At 58.8% G+C, this 19,646-nt stretch overlaps 1 protein-coding gene and 1 long non-coding RNA gene across 7 annotated transcripts; both read left to right on the top strand.

The window, feature by feature from the left end:
- Positions 1 to 14: 14 nt before the first annotated feature.
- LOC141567008 (uncharacterized) lies at positions 15 to 1,937 on the top strand. The gene is made up of 2 exons (XR_012489408.2): positions 15 to 741; positions 1,091 to 1,937. It is a non-coding gene; the product is annotated as an uncharacterized LOC141567008 (long non-coding RNA).
- Positions 1,938 to 4,429: 2,492 nt separating this feature from the next.
- Positions 4,430 to 19,601, top strand: LOC109447351 (myosin regulatory light chain 2, atrial isoform). 6 transcript variants are annotated; one of them, XR_012489409.2, is made up of 15 exons: positions 4,850 to 5,097; positions 8,477 to 8,639; positions 8,996 to 9,252; positions 10,011 to 10,130; positions 10,805 to 10,900; positions 11,078 to 11,177; positions 12,739 to 12,922; positions 13,803 to 13,958; positions 14,316 to 14,549; positions 17,776 to 17,886; positions 18,045 to 18,120; positions 18,363 to 18,467; positions 18,842 to 18,920; positions 19,034 to 19,082; positions 19,433 to 19,601. XR_012489409.2 is itself a non-coding variant. In XM_074312130.2 (15 exons), the coding sequence occupies exons 1-15, from the start codon at positions 5,053 to 5,055 to the stop codon at positions 19,532 to 19,534; spliced, it is 1,869 nt and encodes a 622-aa protein (XP_074168231.2). In that variant the 5' UTR covers positions 5,038 to 5,052; the 3' UTR covers positions 19,535 to 19,601. The 6 variants fall into 6 exon arrangements, 5 of the variants coding, with proteins under 5 accessions (XP_019587220.2, XP_019587223.2, XP_019587225.2 ...); XM_074312130.2 differs by having other exon boundaries at positions 5,038 to 5,097; positions 13,803 to 13,950; XM_019731661.3 differs by lacking the exons at positions 17,776 to 17,886; positions 18,045 to 18,120; positions 18,363 to 18,467; ... (1 more) ...; positions 19,034 to 19,082; positions 19,433 to 19,601 and adding an exon at positions 15,588 to 15,804 and having other exon boundaries at positions 4,430 to 5,097.
- Positions 19,602 to 19,646: the final 45 nt, after the last annotated feature.

The raw sequence follows: 19,646 nt of genomic DNA, 5'->3' as shown, positions 1-19,646 counted from the left end.
ACAGAGGCTTTTCTTGCCCGGGAGGCGGAAAGGAGCGACCGGAAATACGCGGCGAGGGGCGGGGCGACGCGCGTGCGCGTAAGCCCGGCCCCGCCCCGCTGGGCTGCGCTGGGCTGCGCTGGGCTGCGCTGGGCTGCGCTGGGCTGCGCTGGGCTGCGCTGGGCTGCGCTGGGCTGCGCTGGGCTGCGCTGGGCTGCGCTGGGCTGCGCTGGGCTGCGCTGGGCTGCGCTGGGCCGTGCCGCTCCCTCCCGGCCCTCCGGGGTCCCCCGGGCTTTCCTGAGTTCCAGGGCTGCCCCGCTCTCTTGCTTGAGTTGTTGAAATCATGTTTTGTCAATGGCAGGGAATGAATGAGGCAGTTCCCTGAGGGCACCGCATCCTGCCCGTTTCTTGTGTGGTCAGAAATCACGCGCGCGCGCTCGAAGGACAAAGCAGCTGCAGTACATTTAAGGAGTCAGGGTGAAGGGTACCCAGGAATTCTTCGTACAGTCTTTGCAACTGTTCTGTGAGCCCCAGGTTACGGCTTAGGGAAGACTTCAGGGAAGGGGCAAGAACGTTATTCGTGCAGCACCCGCAGGAGAGCGGCAGCTCTCCGGAGTCCAGGCCCCACTCCTGCGCTGAGCCCTGGAAACACTCGTCTGTAACCAGAGCAGCTCTACCCGTGACAAATGGCCTGGGCCCTCTAAGTTCACCCTTGCTGGGCAGCATAGGGACCACCCACCTTCCAGGCTTGGCTCAGCTCACGTAAGGCCTACTTTGGTTGCACAGTGCGACTCCCCAGGGAGCTGGATAAAAGCCGGCGGAGGGGCATACCCCAGGAGGCCCCACCTAGGGGCGAGCCACACAGTGGCCATGGTCCCCACACCCCCTTGTCTGGTCAGCCAAGGCCAGGGCAGTAGGGCTGTTGTCACTGTAAACCTGACATGAGCCTCCATGGTCAGCACAGACACTGACGTGGTCAGGCCTCCAAGAGTTCAGAGCACAGCAGCCCTAAACTACCTGCTTTGAGTATTGATTGTTTTGAGATAAAGACATATGAGACACAGCAGGTGGAAGAGGGCACCCTGACCCTCCTTTTTGTTCCTGAGAGCAGGGTTAACCTCCGTGGAAAGGTGCCTTTTGTACCATGACGAAGGAAGACATCCCCACCACCAGATGATGGATGGCTGTCGTGCGGGAGACCGTGCTCGCTGCGCCATTTGTCATGCGCGGAGGCCTTCTCACCGCGCCATCTTTCAGGCGGGACGGCCTGCGGGGTCTCTGCTCCCGCTCCCCACACAAGAACGCTCCCCACACAAGAACGCAGGATACGGTGAGGCCGAAAAGTAACACCCACTGAGCCATAGGTAGGGGAGTCATACCACTATGGTCTCACTGGAGGCTGGACCACCGGACGCCAACCTGCCGTCCGCTTTTCCGCCAACCGACCGACCAACGACTCTTCTCCACTCTCTCGACTCTGTTCCTCTCTCTCGGTTCTCCTCTTCCGCTCTCTTCGGCTCTGCTCGGCTCTGCTCGGCTCCTCGGCAATCCTCAGCAATCCTTCGTAGCCGCAGCAGTTATACCAGCAGCCAATCGGCTAACCAGCCACAGCCGATGGCCAATCAGCCACAGCCGACGGCCATTCACCACCAGAGCCAGCACCCCTCCACGTGAGGCCGAGAGCCTGTAAACTACTTTCTGGGGCTCTGTCCCCACAATGGCCCAGCGAAATCTGTACAAACCTTGTTCAGCTCACCGTTATCTTCCTTCACAATTTACCCTTCTCCACAATTGACTGTCCCTAACCCTAATCGCCTTTGTCCTGTAAATTCTTCACAAATTTATTGTTTCTTCGTCTAAAAGGTATAAAAGCAAAAAATGATAACTTTTTTGCATCTTCATTCTCTTGTGAAGGCTTCTATGTACATGTAAAAATTTTAGTAAAACATGTAGGCTTTTCTCCTGTTAATGAAAGTTTAATTCTTAGGCCCAGCTGGAGACCCAAAGAGGGCAGAGGAGAGTTTTTCCTTCCTTACACCTCCTTAACAGTTCAGCAAGCATAAGGGGCACTCACATGCCATTGTCAACAGGCGTCCATCAGCAGACCCAGTCCCCAGGAACCCTGCTCACCACCACAACCCCTCACCGAGGTCTCCCAGACTCCCACTGGGTTCTGCAGGCCACAGGGAAGACAGATCCAGACGTGACTCTGCCACCAGCCATGATGGAACAGGAGATGTCAGAGCAGGAGAAGACAGGTTCACCTGGACACCGTGGGCAGGAAAGGACCACAGCCAAGGGAGACAGGAGGCAGTGAGCCAGCTGGGAGCTTTTGGAAATAATGAGAAGGGTGCCCCCAGAACTGCCTGCCCTGCAGGGTTTCCCAAGAGCTATGTTTGTTGCACTAGATATCCCTCCTCAGCTCAGAGGCTAGCGATGGGTATGTAGCCCACTCCCCACACATGGGCACTTAAGCTGGTGGCTTAATCTGAGGATTGCATCCTGGCCACTATGGGGCCAGCCTGCATAGAAGTGGGATAAAGTCTGCAGAGCATGAAGGAGGCAAAGCAGGCCCTATGAGGAGGGCAGGGCTGGTCGCCATCAAAGAGGAGTCTAGGAGTCTAGGGTCCACAACAGCCAGATCTCCAGGAACCCCACCCCCCACCCCCCATCAGGAAGCAGGGTGGGAGTCACCACAAAGGAAAAGCCATCACAAAAAATCTGAAAGCTTCTGTGTGGTGGAGAGGGTGCTGCCCCCACCCTGGGTACGCCCAGGCCCCCTGAGTACCCCCACCCATGTCCCCTCCAACCCCCACCCCCACTCAACTCCCCACCTGGCTTTTCAGTGAGTGATCAGAGGTCTGAGCCGATCAACACAAGCCCATCCCTATTGCCACAATGATTGGTTTGCAGATGGGCACCTGACCGGGGACTCAGCCAATCAATACAGCCCAACCCTTCCACCTCCCTGGCCTAAATGACATAATTTGAACACGGTGATAATACCACCCCTGCCATCACCACCCCTGCCGGCTGCCCCAAGACTGTCTGAGCAAATCACGGAATGAATGCAAACGTGCTTTGTGCGTTATAAATGTTTTAATCAACGTTAGACATAATGGCAATTTCTCGTTCTTCTAATAAATATGTTACCTTTCTTTAGGAATAAGTCTAACAAGAGATGTGTGAGATCTATATGAGAAAAACAATAAAACTCACCAAAGAGACATAAAACAAGACTAAACAAATGGCGCAGCATGACAGCTTTCTGAATGAGAAGACTCTACACTATAAAGATGTCAGTTCTCTAACATGAACTCCCAAATCCCCAAATTCAATGCATCTCCAATGAAATCATCAACAGCCTTATTTTGTGAAATGGGGTGAGTAGACTCTAAGATTTATAGGAAAGATAAAAAGCTCACGGTAAAGAAAATTTTGTAGAGAAAAAGGAAGGGATGCTTGCCCCACCAGATAGACACAAACTGGAAAGTTATGCCAACCGAAAGAGTGTGGTGTGGGCAGAGGGTGCACGGGAGGCATCCAGCACACAGCAGAGCAGTGGCCACAGCAGGCAGACCAGCAAAGGCCACTTTTACCTTCAGACCGTTTGTCACTGACACAGACAGCAGAAGAAAAAGGCCACTCCCCAGGTTCCTGCACTCCAAGTCACCCTGAGTGTGCCCTGGCTAGGAGGTACCCACTGAGGGCCTGGGCAGAAAGCCTGCATCTCAGACCCAGGACACAGTGGGAAACTTCCCAACAGCCTCCCCAGCAGAGGGGGAAGGAGCTCCCAGCAGCCCCTGTCAGTCTTCCATCCCAGGGAACACAGCGTGTTCGTTCTGATAGGCTCAGGTTAGCTGTGGTTCCAGCGCTGGCCCCGTGGCCCATGGGCACCCCTGCAAGGTGACCAGAGCCAAGCCGTTCCCTTACAATAGAGAATAAAGCCATGGAGTACAAGCTGTGATGCAGTCAACATCGCAAGTCTTCGTGGCGAGTGCCTACAAATATTAGACACCGGTGAGATCGTCTTGGGCTCTGCATGGTTAAGTGGACCCTGAGCCAGCAGCAGAGTCAGCTCCGTTCCCAGGGTCTTCCCACACTGGGTGTGAGCAGGTGTGAATGCACAAGTCCCGAGCCCAGGCCCCTGGGTCTGTGGGCCTCCGTTCCGGCTGGGCCCACCAGTACAGCTTAGGCTTCAGAAACAGAGCTTGTGGGTGCTCTGGTCATGTGTGGTAATGCCGGTGGCTAAGATGCCCACTCCCTCTCCTCTTGTTCCCAGACTCACAGGGCCTCTGTTCCTTAGGACGTGACTTTGGAAGCCCCTGTGACACTGCCCTGGGAACTGGACAGGTGGTGAAGTCTGCAGTGACAAGGAGAGTGGGCTGTTGCTATGGTGATGGGAATGGAGGCCTTTTGCCATCAGCCAGTTTTCTGCATGGCAGCTCTAATGACAGGCCCGCCAGCCCTGCTGAGGCCGGAGGGCGTGAGCACAGAGACCTGGCTCCTGGTTGTCATGGCAGCACAGGCCTTCTCAGGAGCCCAGAGGCCCCGAGAGTTCCCCTCCGCACACCTGGACCTGGTCAGAGCAGGAAGTGCTGGGTGGTGACTGAGCCAAGGGAAGCAGGTTGGGGTGTGAGAGAAACACAGTCACCTGCGGCCTAATTACCCAAACGCTGTCCCCAGCCACAGGAGGGAGAGGAGCTTTTCTGCTGAGTCTGTCTAGAGGCCGTCACGCCAGCACAGCTCAGCACAGCCTGGACAGAAAGCTGACCAGCTGAGCAGCCCTGGAGCCCAGTGATGTCGCTGCCCCGACTACACCCAGCCTGATGGTGAGAAAGGGTCCCAGCTGTGGCCCAGAAGATAAGGCTCGCCCCCGGCTTGGTGGGAACGATGAAAAGGAGGAAACTCTGTGATTGAACCTCCAGCCAGGGACCAGCTGAGGTGGACCATACTCTCCCAGACACCCGTGCCCTGACCCCTGGTTGGGAGAAGCCTTGGGACATTTCTGCTTCGGAAACCTGTGGGGAAACGCAGAGGGGCCCCAGCTCACGCGAGCTGGCTACTGAGCCCATGCCGGATGACAGAGCCAGGATGGAGAACGCCAAGAAGGAAAAGGTAGCTCGCTGCCTCATTTGGCTCCAGAAGCTTTTGTCACATGTCCCCACCTTCAGTGGTTTGCTTAGCAAGCGATCACTCCTCGGAGCCTGGTGTCCTGCACAGGCCCTTTGGGGACGATCTGCTGAGGGCACTGCCTTTGTTGGGTAGGGAGGTCCTTCTTCCCAGCAGACCAGGTCCCCTGCCACCTCTGCAGACACCTGACCTGTGACCCATAGGTTAGGCAGCCAGGAGGTCTGGGAAGCAACTTCTGTGGGATGGAGGGTCTGGGGAGTTTAAAGCCCCAGCTGAGGGAGGCTTGGAGCCTTGTGTCTCAGAGGCAGAACCAACTGCCCAGACACAAGACGATGCTCATCAGACATGGTGACAGGTCCCAGGTGCTGCACTTCCTCCAGGGACTGTCTTCATGAGCAGAGAGCAGTCGCTTTGTCCAAAACAAAGAAAAACGTAGACATCCTCTGAGCCAGGCCTGTGCCCACGCAGTGAGCAAGGAGGGCGCGCAGACGACAGGCAGAGGGAGAGCAGGCTGCGCCTAGGCCGGCCGCACCCACACCACGCAGTGGGGACACAGGCAGAGGGCCGGGGTCAGTGCCCTGGGCATAATTTCCTCCTCACCCGTCTTCTCCTTTCCAGTGAAACAGTGAGGTCAGCATAAACCCCGGTTGGTTCTGCTTCTGGCAGAGCTTATGATGTCAGGAGAAAACCAGCCTGGTCAGGGCACCTACAGCCACAGGCAGCAAGACAGGCCAAAACTGCGGCCGAGGCCCGCACCTGCCGGTCACTGGTACGATGGCAGGAAAGGGGCCAGGGGAGGCTGCCTGGGGACAAGTGAAGTGGTATCTTTGGCACAAGCACAGACATGACTTGACGACAGTGGGAGGTGGCCTGTGGCCAGCTGTGAGCATCCGTTCCCAGACTTTGGGGCTGGCCCTCATCCCTTCCCGTTTATCCCAGCAGACACAGTGCTCCAAGAGGTAAGGGGCTCTGTTCCACATGCAGGGGCAGGGCTGGGCCCAGTTCAGGAGCCAGGTTGGCTCCAGAGGTCTGGGTCATTGACACCCTGGTCAGGGCCGAGAGTAGGGCAAGGCACGGCTTGTAGCACATGCTTTGGGGGACTGGGGGGCACAAAAAACATCAGACATCAAGATAAATAGCATTTTAATGCACATTCTAAAGAATCAAAATTAATTCCAAAAAATACGATGAACAAAATACTAACATTCTAAAGGAAGATGGGACGAGGATGACTGGTTTTTTTTCACTTAGCTCAGCCCTGAGCTGGCTGCTTTTGCAAGGAAGATAAGGGGCTGCAATGCCCACATCCACACCCCTCCCACCTGTCATGGCCGGCACAGGGCCCACCTCTTGTCTGGGGGGCCAGCTTTGTTGCAGGTGCAGACTAGGGATGTGAGGTCCTGTCCTGCGTCCCCTAGGAAGTGCCACCCCCACTCCAGCCAGCATATGGCCTGGAGCAGTGACAGGGCCCAGCAGGACAGCTGTGGCTCTGTCTGCCACAGGCTCCAGAGAGGAGAGCGTTGGGGTTGGTTTGGAGGGAACTTGCTCTTTCTGTCTCTGGTGCCTCTCATTTGTGCTGATCTTTTGGGTCTCAGCTGTGGTCATCCCTCTGTGACCTGCAGGAGTGTGTGGCCTCAGCACCATTTTCAGTGGCTTTCCCACATAGATGTCAGCTCCATACCATCTCTAGGGCTTCTTGGGGGCACGTTCGCTCTTACTGGCACTGCCCCACCCTCTAGCCTGGAGCCCACTGGGGAGGATTCATTCCCCTGCCATGAGTGCCATCTCTCCAAGGCCACCACTTCTGGGTGGCCTGCACTTGGGCCCTAGGAACCCCTTGGAAGTTCCTGGTCTGTTCTCCCCCCTCTGTTATCTGGGCCTTGCTCCTGGGCCCTCCCGCACGAGGATTCTGGGGCGTGTACAGGCAGCTTTTTGTGATGCGTTTGGGACACTTTGAAGGAAGAAAGGTGGAAGGATGACATCCCAGGTGTGTTAGTCACAAAACACCATGGACGGGTAGTAATTCCACACAGCTCTGGGCACTGGAGGTTGGAGAGCAGGGTGCCCGCGTGGCCAGTCATTAAGCCGGGCCCCAGGGCTGGCTCAGCGCCTCAGTGATGTCATCAGGTTGGGTCCCCGGGCTGGCTCAGTGCCTCAGTGATGTCATCAGGCTGGGCCCCAGGGCTGGCTCAAATATGTCTTCATGGCCGGACTCCTCCGTCTCTCTTCTCCGCCTTCTATAGTTTGCTGACAGAGTTTCCCTTCAGCCTTGACTCCTCATGCTTTCAGGACAGCTGCTGCAGTGCCGGCCCACACACAGCTGTGAACAAACTTAGACAGGCACTGACCTTCCCAGAAGGCCCTCTCCTGCTAAAAGATGGCTTCCCTTCACCTGTCATTGGCCAGAACTGGGCCCCATTTCCAACTCTAAACCAAATCACCTATGAAAGACGAGAGGACAGCTGTGCCTGGCTTAGCCCAGTCATTAATGCTCCTTGGGCCTGGAGAGGGGCTGCCTTCCTTTAATCTGCTAAGCCCTCCCCAACAAAATGGCCATGTTCCCCCTGGCTGGATTCAGAGGTGTCCACCCTGAGTCCACATGGAAGACTGCAGCCAGAGTGTAGTTTTTGTGACAAGTCGACCCACCACTTTTATCAGAGTAACTTTCCTTTTCCTTTTTGGTCCAAATATTCAGTGACTCAAAGTGGCCTTCTCTGCAGGAATTTGCACTACTGTGCAAGTGGGATGGTAGCCACACCACCACCCACATGCAGAGTCAGAGCAAGGTCCCGCTCACTGGCGACACTCTGGAATAGGCAGCTGCGTTCAGGAGAGGCGAGCAGCCATTCTCCTGGAAGGTTCCACAGGAGGCCACGACCAGGCCATCTAGACCCCTGGGAAAGACAGCATCGGTGTGCACAGGCCTCCTGACAGAACACAAGGACCCCCACAGCCTCAGAGCCTTGCACACTACGGAACCACAGCCGTGCCCTAGTCAGCCGTCGCCTTTGACTGGCACTGCCTTGACTGTCCCCATGCACTTGGCGCGATCCTGGAGGTGGATTGGCCGGGTCTCATATACAGTCATGCTGGCTGTCCGTCCCCCTGCAGACAGGCTGTCCCGGCCTTTGTGTCACCCAGTCCCTGAGTTAGCGCCCGGAGCATATATCTGCCCTGTGCCCCTCCCCCTTCACCGGCCCGGGTGCACTGGGATGGCGCCGCTCTTGGAACCCGGCTGCTCGAAATTTTCAGCTGGTTTCAACTGGTGGTTTGACACGGTGTGTCACTGGGGTCACAGGGCAAAGGACTCGGGTGTGTCGGTGTGAGTGTGGAACGGCCGGTGACGGTGCCCTCCCCCGTGCAGGCGGAGCAGATCCTGGCGGAGTTCCGGCTGCAGGACGAGGACTTGAAGAAAGTGATGCGGCGGATGCAGATGGAGATGGACCGGGGCCTACGGCTGGAGACTCACGAGAAGGCCAGTGTGAAGATGCTGCCCACCTACGTGCGCTCCACCCCGGAAGGCTCAGGTGCCGCGCCGGGCAGCTCCTCGAGGGGGCGCTGTCCCTACCAGCTCCCCACAGGTCCCCGGTAGCCAGCGGAAGGGCTGGTTCTCACCCGGTTGCCCAGCCCTGGCGCCTTCAGGCTCACCCTGGCCTCAGAAATCTGCCTTTTTCCATCTCACAGTGATAATGTGGCTCCCGTGGTCCCTTGCCACACACCCTGCCCCTGCCCCCGCACCACAGCCACCACGACCACCACCATGCCCAGTCCTGAGTCTGGGCCATTTCACTAGTTTCCAGTTGGGCCCTGGGCTTGGGGTGAATTCAGTCCATGGCAGGGGCTTCCCACTGGCTCCCCAGTTCACCTATGACCCTTTCCACAGGTGACGTCTGGCATCCAGCTCCCCTGCCCCCTATGCCTTCCCCTCCTCCTCTCCCGGTGGGCGGTGCCCCTGAGGCTGACACACTTCTCCGTGTGGCTGCAGAAGTCGGGGACTTCCTCTCCCTGGACCTGGGCGGCACCAACTTCAGGGTGATGCTGGTGAAGGTGGGCAAGGGTGAGGCTGGGCAGTGGAGCGTGAAAACCAAGCACCAGATGTATTCCATCCCCGAGGATGCCATGACGGGTACCGCTGAGATGGTGAGCGCCTCAAGGCCACCCAGGGTCTCAGAGCGCAGCCCGTCACAGAGGGAGGGGCGCACCTGTCCTTGGAGTTGGGGGAACTGCGGGCAGGAGGGTCACCCAGCCTCAGGTGGCCCAGTGGAGAGGCCTGGGTAGATGGCTCCAGACGTGGCCCCAGCAGGTCACACCCCTGCCCAGTTCCCCAGAAGGAGCAGAAATGTGACAGGGCAGCCGAGAGACATGCTGGGCCTGCTCACACAGCCCACCCCTTCCCCGTGTCGCCCCCTCACCATCCACCAGCATGGACACTAAGTGCGGTGACTGCAGTTGTAATGTCTGCCCTGGCAGCAAGGCCATCCTGACCCTGGGAGGACCCAGGAGCTAGAATGGGCCCTGGGGGGACATGCCGAGGCCAGTGTCCTGACAGGCTGGGCTTCGAGGCAGCAGGGATGATGTGGTGCCTCACCAATCAATCCACAGGGCACTCAGTAGTGCCCAGTTCTGTGATGGGCCCATATGAGTCCTGGTGGGGCTGGTTCTTGGTGGGGGCATGGCTGGGTGGCCAAGACACATGGAGGCAGAAGAGGACAGTGGGTGCTGGAGACAGGAGTCATGGTTACGGCCAGGAGGTATGTCTGTCTAAAGCCTGAGGCCTGGTGCCACCCTGTCGGGGGCTTTCATCAGCAGACACCAGCAGGGTCAGGAGCGGGAGCTGAGTGCAGGCCCTGGGGGTGGGGGCTGCGGCCAGCTCACCGCTGTGGCCCACGCCCTTCCAGCTCTTTGACTATGTGTCCGAGTGCATCTCCGACTTCCTGGAGAAGCATCACATGAAGCACAAGAAGCTGCCCTTGGGCTTCACCTTCTCCTTCCCTGTGAGGCATGAAGACATCGACAAGGTGGGGCTGGGTGGCGGGCGGGTGGCGGGCGGGCAGGCAGGCAACCCAGAGAAGCTCCCAGCACCCACTTGGGAGTCTTGGATTGAAACTGTGGCTGTTACTTGCCTTCTGTGAGCCTGTGGGAATAATGTCAGCTGGCTCTTTCTACTTGCCTGGAGCCCCCCCATAACCCCAGGAGGTTGCACTATTATTCCCCATTACAGGTTAAAAACCGTGGTCGGCAACTTGCCCGCGGTGGGAAGTGGCAGCACTGTGGCTTTGGCACGCTTGCTGGTCATCGCCATGCTGTGCCACCGTGATGGGGGCTGAGGTAGTGCCTTGTCTTCCAGCTGGCAAGCCTGCCTGGCACAGCTGCATGCACACACGTCAGCTATACATAGACACACGCGTCAGTTATGTACACACTGTAATCGTACATACATGCACACATCAGTTACACATACACGCATGACACGAGACCTCTGGGTTAGAGGAAGCAGCTCAGGACTCAGCGCAGAGGCAGCCTGTCATGCTGGCTTTTCCAGCCCCGTCCCCATGGTGCACGTCATCTGGGCTCTACCAGACGAACGTCCTCAAAGTGGCTGGGGCCCAGCTCCACAGACCCGTGTCCAGCACCTGTCAGAGCTGTGAGTTCAGTTAGCTGCCCCCACCCCTGTCCCTCTCTATCCTCTCAGGGTATTCTTCTCAACTGGACCAAGGGCTTCAAGGCCTCCGGGGCAGAAGGCAACAACATTGTGGGGCTCCTGCGAGATGCCATCAAGCGCAGAGGGGTGAGTGGCGCCTGCCCCAGGCTGCACTGACTCCCCTCAGGCCAGGATGCCAGGGATGGCCTTCTGGGTGTCCCCCCAAGAAGGGGTCTTGGCCTGCGTCTTGGGGCTGGATCGGCCCAGAGCAGGCTGAACTGAGACCCCCAACCCCATCAGCGTGGCTTCTGTGCCCCTTGGCAGGACTTTGAGATGGAGGTGGTGGCGATGGTCAATGATACAGTGGCCACAATGATCTCCTGCTACTACGAGGACCGCCGGTGCGAGGTTGGCATGATTGTGGGTAAGGACACGAGACCCCCGGTACAGAGAAGGCCACGTGGCCCTCCGCCGGCCTCCGCCCGAGGAGTGAGGCCACAGTGTTGAGCCTTGGAAGGTAGTCGGAGCCAGGCCTATGCGCCAAGCACCGGCCCCAGAGGTGCTGGGGCCCATGAGGTCCTGGGGAGCAGCTGGAGTACCCTGAATGCACAAGCTCTTTCCTGGTAGGAAGCATTTCCACACCTGCAAGTCCCTGCATCAGGTGGCACAGCAGCTGCACACCCCTACTCTTGTCCCATCAGGATGTAATTAGCACACCTGATCTGCTAAATTGACCGAACTGGACAGGTTTGTCCAAGTGGAAGAGGATAAGCAAAAGTGGCATCACCTCTTCCCGGATGACCCTCCAAGCACAGGGACAGCACTACCTGGAAAGGCGGTGCGCTGGCCCCAGGGGCCCTTCCATGCGCGTCTCAGGAGCCATCCCGTCAGAGGGCAGCCCGCTGGTAGTGGTGGTGTCTACTTACCCAGTTGTCTGCCTACATGGACCCTTCAGAGCCAGCCCTGGGCGTCGTCTGTGTTCTTAGCCGTCTCCAAGTGTGTGGTGCGCACTAAGCGCAGCCACAACTCATGTTGTCTGCTCATTTCTCACATCTTTTCCTTCCATTCTCACCTTTCAGAAGCCCAGCTGTCTTACAGTCCATCACCCATGCAGGGGCCCTGGCGTGCTCCCCTCACTCTCTCCTCCAGAGCCCAGGGCCAAGTCAGGGTACAGCCCCCCAAGATGTCTCAACCCTCGGGCATGCCCCCCCCGGAGCAGAGATGACAGAGGGCAGCCTGTGGTGACACCTGCCCCACATTCACTCTTGGTTACTCAATTCAGTGCTTAAAAACATGTTTATGATAATTACCAAGATCTAAAAATTGGGAGAATTCACATCAAAGTCTGGATTTCTGTTTTTTTCCCCACAAAAAGTTGGAGCGTCTGGCACCACTGGGCTCCGATCCCTGCCAAGCAGTCCCACTGGCCGGCTCTGCGTTGCTGTCCCTGATGGCTTTAGGGACGTGCAGCCATGCAGTCATGCTCTGCTGCCAGCATTTTGGAACTCTTCATAATTTATGAACAGAGGCCCCCATGTGTGCACTGTGCTCTGCACCCCACACATTCCCTGGCCAGTTCCATCTGCACAGCACATGTGCTGCTCCCAGGGCACTTCTTATACCTTGCTCACGTCAGGCTCCCCCTCAAAAACAGGGCCCAGGATAGAGAAGCTAAAACACAGGCATTGAAAGTGCCAGAAAATTAGGGTGGGGCAGAGACAAAATCATAACATCCCACACCCATCTAATTGGCAGTCTGACACATTTCCCTAAATCCTCCCAACCACCTGATCACGGGAGGAGAAGGTATTGCCAACCCCTCTTGGGGAGGAAGAACAGCTCAGAGAGGTGGGTGCAAACCAGGTCTGTGCACCTGGCAGAGCCTTCCCACAGTGGTGAGAGTGGAGGGCTCAAGGAAGTGGTTTCACAGGGCCGAGGGACTCCCTGCAGGTGGCTCTAGGTGGGCCTGATGCTGTGCCCCGCAGGCACTGGCTGTAACGCCTGCTACATGGAGGAGATGCACAACGTGGAGCTAGTGGAAGGAGAAGAGGGCCGCATGTGCGTCAACACCGAGTGGGGCGCCTTTGGGGACGCGGGTGAGCTGGACGAATTCCTGCTGGAGTACGACCGAATGGTGGACGAGAGCTCGCTGAACCCGGGCCAGCAGCTGTAAGGACCCCCTGGCCCGTCCTGCTCACGCAGATGGGGCCGACCATGCAGATAATGGGCTTGTTTTTAAACGGGTCTGGGGAAAAGCAAACTGACGGTCCCTTGTAAGCTGGCTGTCTCTTCCTCCAGCTCACACAGGTATTGTGCCTCTCTGAACTGGAAACAGTCAGATGTGGACATCAGTCCTCAGAAAGAGGGTCTGGGATAGATAAGCCGGGACCTCCCATTCCAACAGGCACAGGAGGTCCCCAAGCTGCCCCCAGCCATGTTAACTGGGTTTAACCTGAAGTACAGATGTGCCTACGTTCACAAAATGGTTCTAGCAGTTTGTGGAATGCTGCAGGTTCGCAGGACACAGCTTGAGAACCAGCCCTCCCAGAGCTCATGGGGGAATCGTGGCTGTCCCCTACCCGCCCCGCTGCACCCTGCTAGTGTCACATCAGCTTTGTCATTGGCTCCCAGAATCCTCTGCTGGGTGGGTAGTAGTGTGCTCCAAGATGAAATGCAGAGGCTCACAGTGGGCACCAACGTGTCAGCCAGCATTCCAGGGCCCAGGGCCCAGGAGCACGCCCCAGACTGATTACCAGCCCCTCTGAGCCTTAACTTCCCCAACTGTGACTGGGCAATGAGCACAGCACCCCATCACATAGCTCTGGGAGGACCCAAGTGGACTCAGCGCAGGGCCCGTCACAGGGAAGTCTCAGAGGGACTGGCCTGAGGCCCTGAGCTGAGCCCGGCGCGTGGATTGTAATGCCCCAGGTTTGGCAAGGGTGTGTCACAGCGCCCCCTCATGGCCGAGACGGGGGCGGTGGGGTGGCCCCGGTCTCCGCCTGCGCCCAGGGACATCCCAGCGGGGGATGACACGGCCGCCTTTGTCCAGGTACGAGAAACTCATCGGCGGCAAGTACATGGGCGAGCTGGTGCGACTCGTGCTGCTGAAGCTGGTGGACGAAAATCTGCTCTTCCACGGGGAGGCCTCGGAGCAGCTGCGCACGCGCGGCGCCTTCGAGACGCGCTTCGTGTCGCAGGTGGAGAGGTGCGGGCAGGGGTGGTCTCCGGTCCCTAGTGGTGAGTCCCCTCCGTCGCTCCGGCGGCCCCCCCGCCCCCCGCCCCCTCCCCCCGCCATGAACATCGTCTCACTTCATCCCTGCAACCGGCCGGAGGCGCGGCAGTGCCGCCCAAGTTAGAGCGGAGGCCCTGGGCTCAGAGAGGAGTAATGACCAGGTTACTGCTGGCCTCCGGCGGAACCCGATCCGCTCCCCCTCCCCAGAGCCCGAGTCCCTAGCGCTTAGCCTGGATGCAGTGGGCAGGGCTGAAGAGGCCTCCGCTGGGGAGAAGAGGCTGGCTGAGGCGAGCGACCCTCCAGCAACGCCCTCCCCCTCCCTCCCCGCAGCGACTCGGGCGACCGCAAGCAGATCTACAACATCCTGAGCAGACTGGGGCTGAGGCCCTCGGCCACCGACTGCGACATCGTGCGCCGCGCCTGCGAGAGCGTGTCCACGCGCGCCGCGCACATGTGCGCAGCGGGGCTGGCGGGCGTCATCAACCGCATGCGCGAGAGCCGCAGCGAGGACGTGATGCGCATCACCGTGGGCGTGGACGGCTCGGTGTACAAGCTGCACCCCAGGTGAGCGGGCGCTACCCGAGCCCAGCCCCGCTCGAGTCCTCAGGGGAGCTCCCCAGTATCAGTCTCCACCGACGAAACCCGAGGGGGCACGGACGCGCCCCGGGCCCCCTCGCTGCTCACAGTCCCAGGGATTCTTATCTCCTCTTCCCCCCTCGGCCCGCACGTAGGGAGGGGTCCCCTAGGCTAACCCCCAGCGTTGCGATCAGTGCTCGGTAACGTCTCTGGAGGGTGGGCCAGGGGAGGTCGGTGGGAGAGCCGGGACAAAGGATGGCAGCCCTGCTCGCCCCCACCCCCAGCTTCAAGGAGCGCTTCCACGCCAGCGTGCGTAGGCTGACGCCCAGCTGCGAGATCACCTTCATCCAGTCGGAGGAGGGCAGCGGCCGGGGCGCGGCTCTGGTCTCTGCGGTGGCCTGTAAGAAGGCCTGCATGTTGGGCCAGTGACAACAGCGGCCTGGAGGCAAGGAGGAGGCTGTGGCCGTCGCTACACCTGGGCTCCAGGGGTCAGCGCTTCCCACAGGTGCCCCCATTCTGGCCCGCCTCCTATTCCTGCTGCCTCCTGGAGATGGGGCAAGGGCCGCCGGGGAATGAGGCTGTCCCGGACAGGCCAGGTCTTCCTGAGTCAGTCGTGGGACATCCCTAGGGCCCTAACTGGGTTGGGGGCTGAGATGAGCAGGAATGGAGATCCCCAAGTCTTTCTCCTTTCTGCCGGAATCAGCCTCCCAGAAGGGAGTTGCTCGCTCAGGACTTTGTCCCATCTCTGCATGGCTGCATCTTGAGTCAGCCATGCCCACCCCTACCCAGCTCAGGGACGGGGTGCCCGCTGGACCCTGCTGTGGCCTGGCTTCCGTGGGAACTCAGCCCACATGTTGAGGTAGCCCCAGGGACCTGGCCAGGCCTAGGCCTGGGGGTGGGGGTGTGAAATGGGAGGGGACTGGCCTAGTGTGGAGGCTGCAGTACTGGAGTCCTGAAGATGGTGGTCTTTTCCCTCCCATGCTGGCTTCCCTGAGTGATTTGGGGTTCTAGGATGGACCCTCACAGGAGGCACATAAGACAGAGAGCCTGTCACCGCTGCCAGGAAGAGGAGGACCCCCATGGGGCTGCCACACACTGGCCCAGCAGAACTGAGCACAGCCCAAGGCACTACCCAGGCCTCTCTCTTCTCACCAGACCTCTATGTGCCACAGCAACCTCTTCATACCCAATTTGGGACTGTGTGGTGTTTTTTTAATTAAAAGTTTTAAACGTTTAGAACTTGGCCCTGCCCACTGTTCTTTGACCTCTGTGCATAAGGACTGTGGGTATGTAGACGTGGCCACATTGCACACTCTGGGCCTACGAACATCTGGCCAACTATGCCAGGAGAATAAAGAGTGACAGACCAGGCAGTAGGAATGGGTGTCATTTGGGTGACGTCGGTGGTCCCGTACTTACCCAGGCCCTGCCCACCGGTGGGCTTTGGGGCGTGGATGCACCAGTCTCTAACCACGAAGCAGCTCTGAGATTTTTGAGGGCCTAAGGGAGTTCCCAGGAAGGGCATGGGCTGGTCTTGGGGCGGGGGGGGGGGGGGGGGGGGGGGCCGTTTGTCCCTGCTCCAGGTCAGGCTCAGCAGGGGGCCCTCTGTGCCTCTTGGGATACAAGACATGTGATTTCTGAGGTCTTTCCGGGTACTCCTGGGCCAAATGCCTGTTTCGAGTTAGCCAATCCTGGGGCCCATGCCATCTTACACAGAAAGCCAGTGACATACAAACTCACATTTGTCTGGTTTTCACATATTCACTTTTCAGTGATTAATGACTTGTTTCATTCAGAACTTAACCCCAAGTTGTGGTTTTGAGCAGGCTGTACCCCTTGAGGTATCTTCACTGTCCCGTGTCTCCCGTGGAATTGCTCCTCCCGATCTCTAGGCCTCTCCAGTCTAAGTTATGCACCAGCAGCTCTGCCATCAGCATCTGATTGTCATTGTCCCACTAACGTTTTCACGTCGCAGTGTTGCCCACTGGGTCTCATTGTTACACTACACTTGATCTCAGCCAAAAGGCTGAGAGGCGATGGGTCTCATTGTGATACACGTTACTTCCTAGTTGCTCTTATGTTACAGTTCAGGGCATTGTGTCAATTTTTCTAAATCCTCTGCGTGGGTGGGTTATCCTATGAATTGCATTTCCAGAGCGTAAAGGAGGTATTATAAAAGACTTACTTGTACAAAAGGGATGTTGGGTCTGCCGTTCTCGCCTGAGAACCACTGCTCCATCAGCTGGGCTGTCTGTATTGTCACCCCATCCAGGAGGGGTACAGCCAGCGGCCTAATCCTTGTGCTTTGAAGGGCCCCTGCCTCCCATGTCTTCTGTGCCCTGTGTCCTCTGAGGAGCTGGAGGCACAGCAGAGGGGCGCCCGGTCCCCTCAGTCAGCGTTGAGATGCTCACCAGGGGCTCGGGACCCACGTTCAGGGAAGTCCAAGGGAATGTTTGGGGTCCAGGCAGTGCTCCAGCTCCACAAGCCTCGCCTCACACGCCACTTCTTTAGGGTCCCAGCCAGCTCAGGGCCGCTTTCTGCCCTTTGGTCAAGGGCCAGAAGCCAGCTCCAAGCATCCTCACACAAACTTCTGGGAATTTCTGGTGGTCTCAGGTCAGAGACCACCCTCAAGGCCACCCACTGCCCTCCCAAGACCAGTGAGGCCCGGGCCAGCCCTCCCCCCTGCTGTCTTCTTGAACTGGGCAGGTTTTGGATGGACCTGCAGGAGAGACAGTCAGAAGAAGGTGCATCTTGAGTAGTGAGGGCTGTGAGCCTGCTCTGTTCTCTGCTCGGGAGGCCGTGTGCCCCATGCTTTCCAGTTGTAACACCGGATGTCACACATTACACGTCAGAGGCCTAAAGGTCATCAGGAATGTGGCTGGAATCCACTTGGGGCCCTATCCTCCCCCAGCCCAGGCAGAGGCTGCCAAGTTTGGGTCTGTCCTCTCCTCCTTTCCTTATTTGGTATTCAAGGTGATAAGGGTGACACATAAAGGGGGCTGTGGGCCCCTCAGCAACCACGCTGCCACAGAGAGAGGATGGTGAGTGCCAGGTTTGGGGGCTGGAGGGCCGCCTTTGGGGTGGGGAAGCAGAGTGATAGTCTCCAGGGTAGGAAGAGGACCTGACCCGGCTCTCCTGGGAATGCTCTGGAGTGCACAAGGGGTCTTCTTCGGGGAGCCCTGGAGAGGACCCCTCCCCACCCACAGTGTTGTAGGCCAGCAGGAAGGCGGGGACCCGGGGCAAGGCCGCGGCCACCAAGCAGGCACGAGGGTCTTCCAACGTCTTTTCCATGTTCGAGCAAGCCCAGATCCAGGAGTTCAAAGAAGTGAGTGCCCGACCCCCAACAGCACCCTGCCCCCCATACACCCTCTCTCCTGTGGAGGTCAGTGGTCCTGGCCACTCTCCTTGCTCCTCCCACCACCTCCCATCGTCACTGAGGTGGGGCCTGCTCCCACCTGAGACTGTGGCCTCCCCACGTCACAGGCCTTCAGCTGCATTGACCAGAACCGTGATGGCGTCATCTGTAAGTCAGACCTTCGTGAGACCTACTCCCAGCTCGGTGAGTACACCCACCCAGCCCCTTCCCATCCAGGGGCCCTGCCCGGAGCGCTGGACAGGCCTCTTCCCTCATCCCACCCTCACACCTCCCTCCCCGCTGGCATGCCGTCCTTCTGCTGCTGCTCCCCACCCACAATGGCCTCTGAATCTCTACCCCCTAAGGTTGGGAAGGAGGGGAGGGTAGCCTGAGCCCTGCTGGGGACACCGTGAGTCCGTGTCCACCTCATGCCCCACCCCCACCAGGGAAGGTAAGTGTCCCAGAAGAGGAGCTGGACGCGATGCTGCAGGAGGGGAAGGGTCCCATCAACTTCACCGTCTTCCTCACGCTCTTTGGAGAGAAGCTCAACGGTAAGCCTGGGGCAGGTCTGGCCACCCTTGGCCGGGCAGCGAGCTTGAACCCCACCTGGGCTCCCCCTGGCCTTTGCCCACCCAGAAGATGTGGGGCTCACTCCTTCATTCCAAACCCAAAGGCACTAATCATCGCAAGTCCCAACTCGGTGTTGGGAAACGTGCCTTCAGCCTCCCTTCCCAAGTCCCAAATCCCAATCTCCTGGTCACCTCAAGACAGCAGTCGTGGCTGGAGCCCCGAGGGAAACTGTGTGTGGGGGAACACCTTCCTGCCTCTTCTGGGATGTGGAGTGATCCCCCCGCACCCTGGGCTCCTCCTGGTGGGGCCTTGGAGGCTGGGGTGTGGGTGCTCACCTTCTCCCTCGGCCTCCCAGGGACAGACCCCGAGGAAGCCATCCTGAGCGCCTTCCGAATGTTTGACCCCAGTGGCAAGGGCGTTGTGGCCAAGGATGAGTGAGTGTCCGCGAGGGACGCCGTGCTGGAGGCGGGCCCGGGGTGAGGCCCTTGGGGGTGGCCGCCTGGACCCTGGGGGCCTTCATCCCCCTCCCCAATGCTCCCACCCCCAGGTTCAAGCAGCTTCTTCTGACGCAGGCAGACAAGTTCTCGCTGGCTGAGGTGAGAGTTCCTGGCTCCTTCGTGGGGCGCTCACCCCGCAGGGCCCTGGGAGGCCTCAGGGACCTGAAGAAGTGGAGTCAGAAAGGGAGGAGGGTGTGCCCAGCTGGGAGAGCTGTGTGTGCAGAGGCCCAGGGGGAGGGCGGCACAGAGAAGAGAGCGTGTCCCTGTGGCCACGTTGTACCCTTTGACTCATGGCCCCCTCTGGGGCCCCCGTACCCTCAGTCTGCCCAGAGTCAGACAACAGAAAAACATTAACTCGGAGTTTAGGGTTTGGGCCTGGAAAGGCTGAGGACCACAGCACAGCCCCGAGGCAGAGTCAAGGGCCCCCGGCTCTCACGGCGCCTCCCCAGGTGGAGCAGATGTTCGCACTGACGCCCATGGACCTGGCCGGGAATATCGACTACAAGTCCCTGTGCTACATCATCACCCACGGGGACGAGAAGGAGGAGTGATCCGGGCTCCACGTGACTCAGGGCCATGGCCGGCCCACCTCAATAAAAGCATTTCCTATGAACCCTACAGTGGTGGCCTGTGCGTGACCAAGGGGGTGGGGGTGGCCCAGGG

The sequence above is a fragment of the Rhinolophus sinicus genome, chromosome 4 (assembly GCF_057876585.1).
Source record: "Rhinolophus sinicus isolate RSI-liver-muscle chromosome 4, RSI-T2T, whole genome shotgun sequence".
Classification (NCBI taxonomy): domain Eukaryota; kingdom Metazoa; phylum Chordata; class Mammalia; order Chiroptera; family Rhinolophidae; genus Rhinolophus; species Rhinolophus sinicus.
This window is presented reverse-complemented; position numbering and strand designations above follow the sequence as displayed.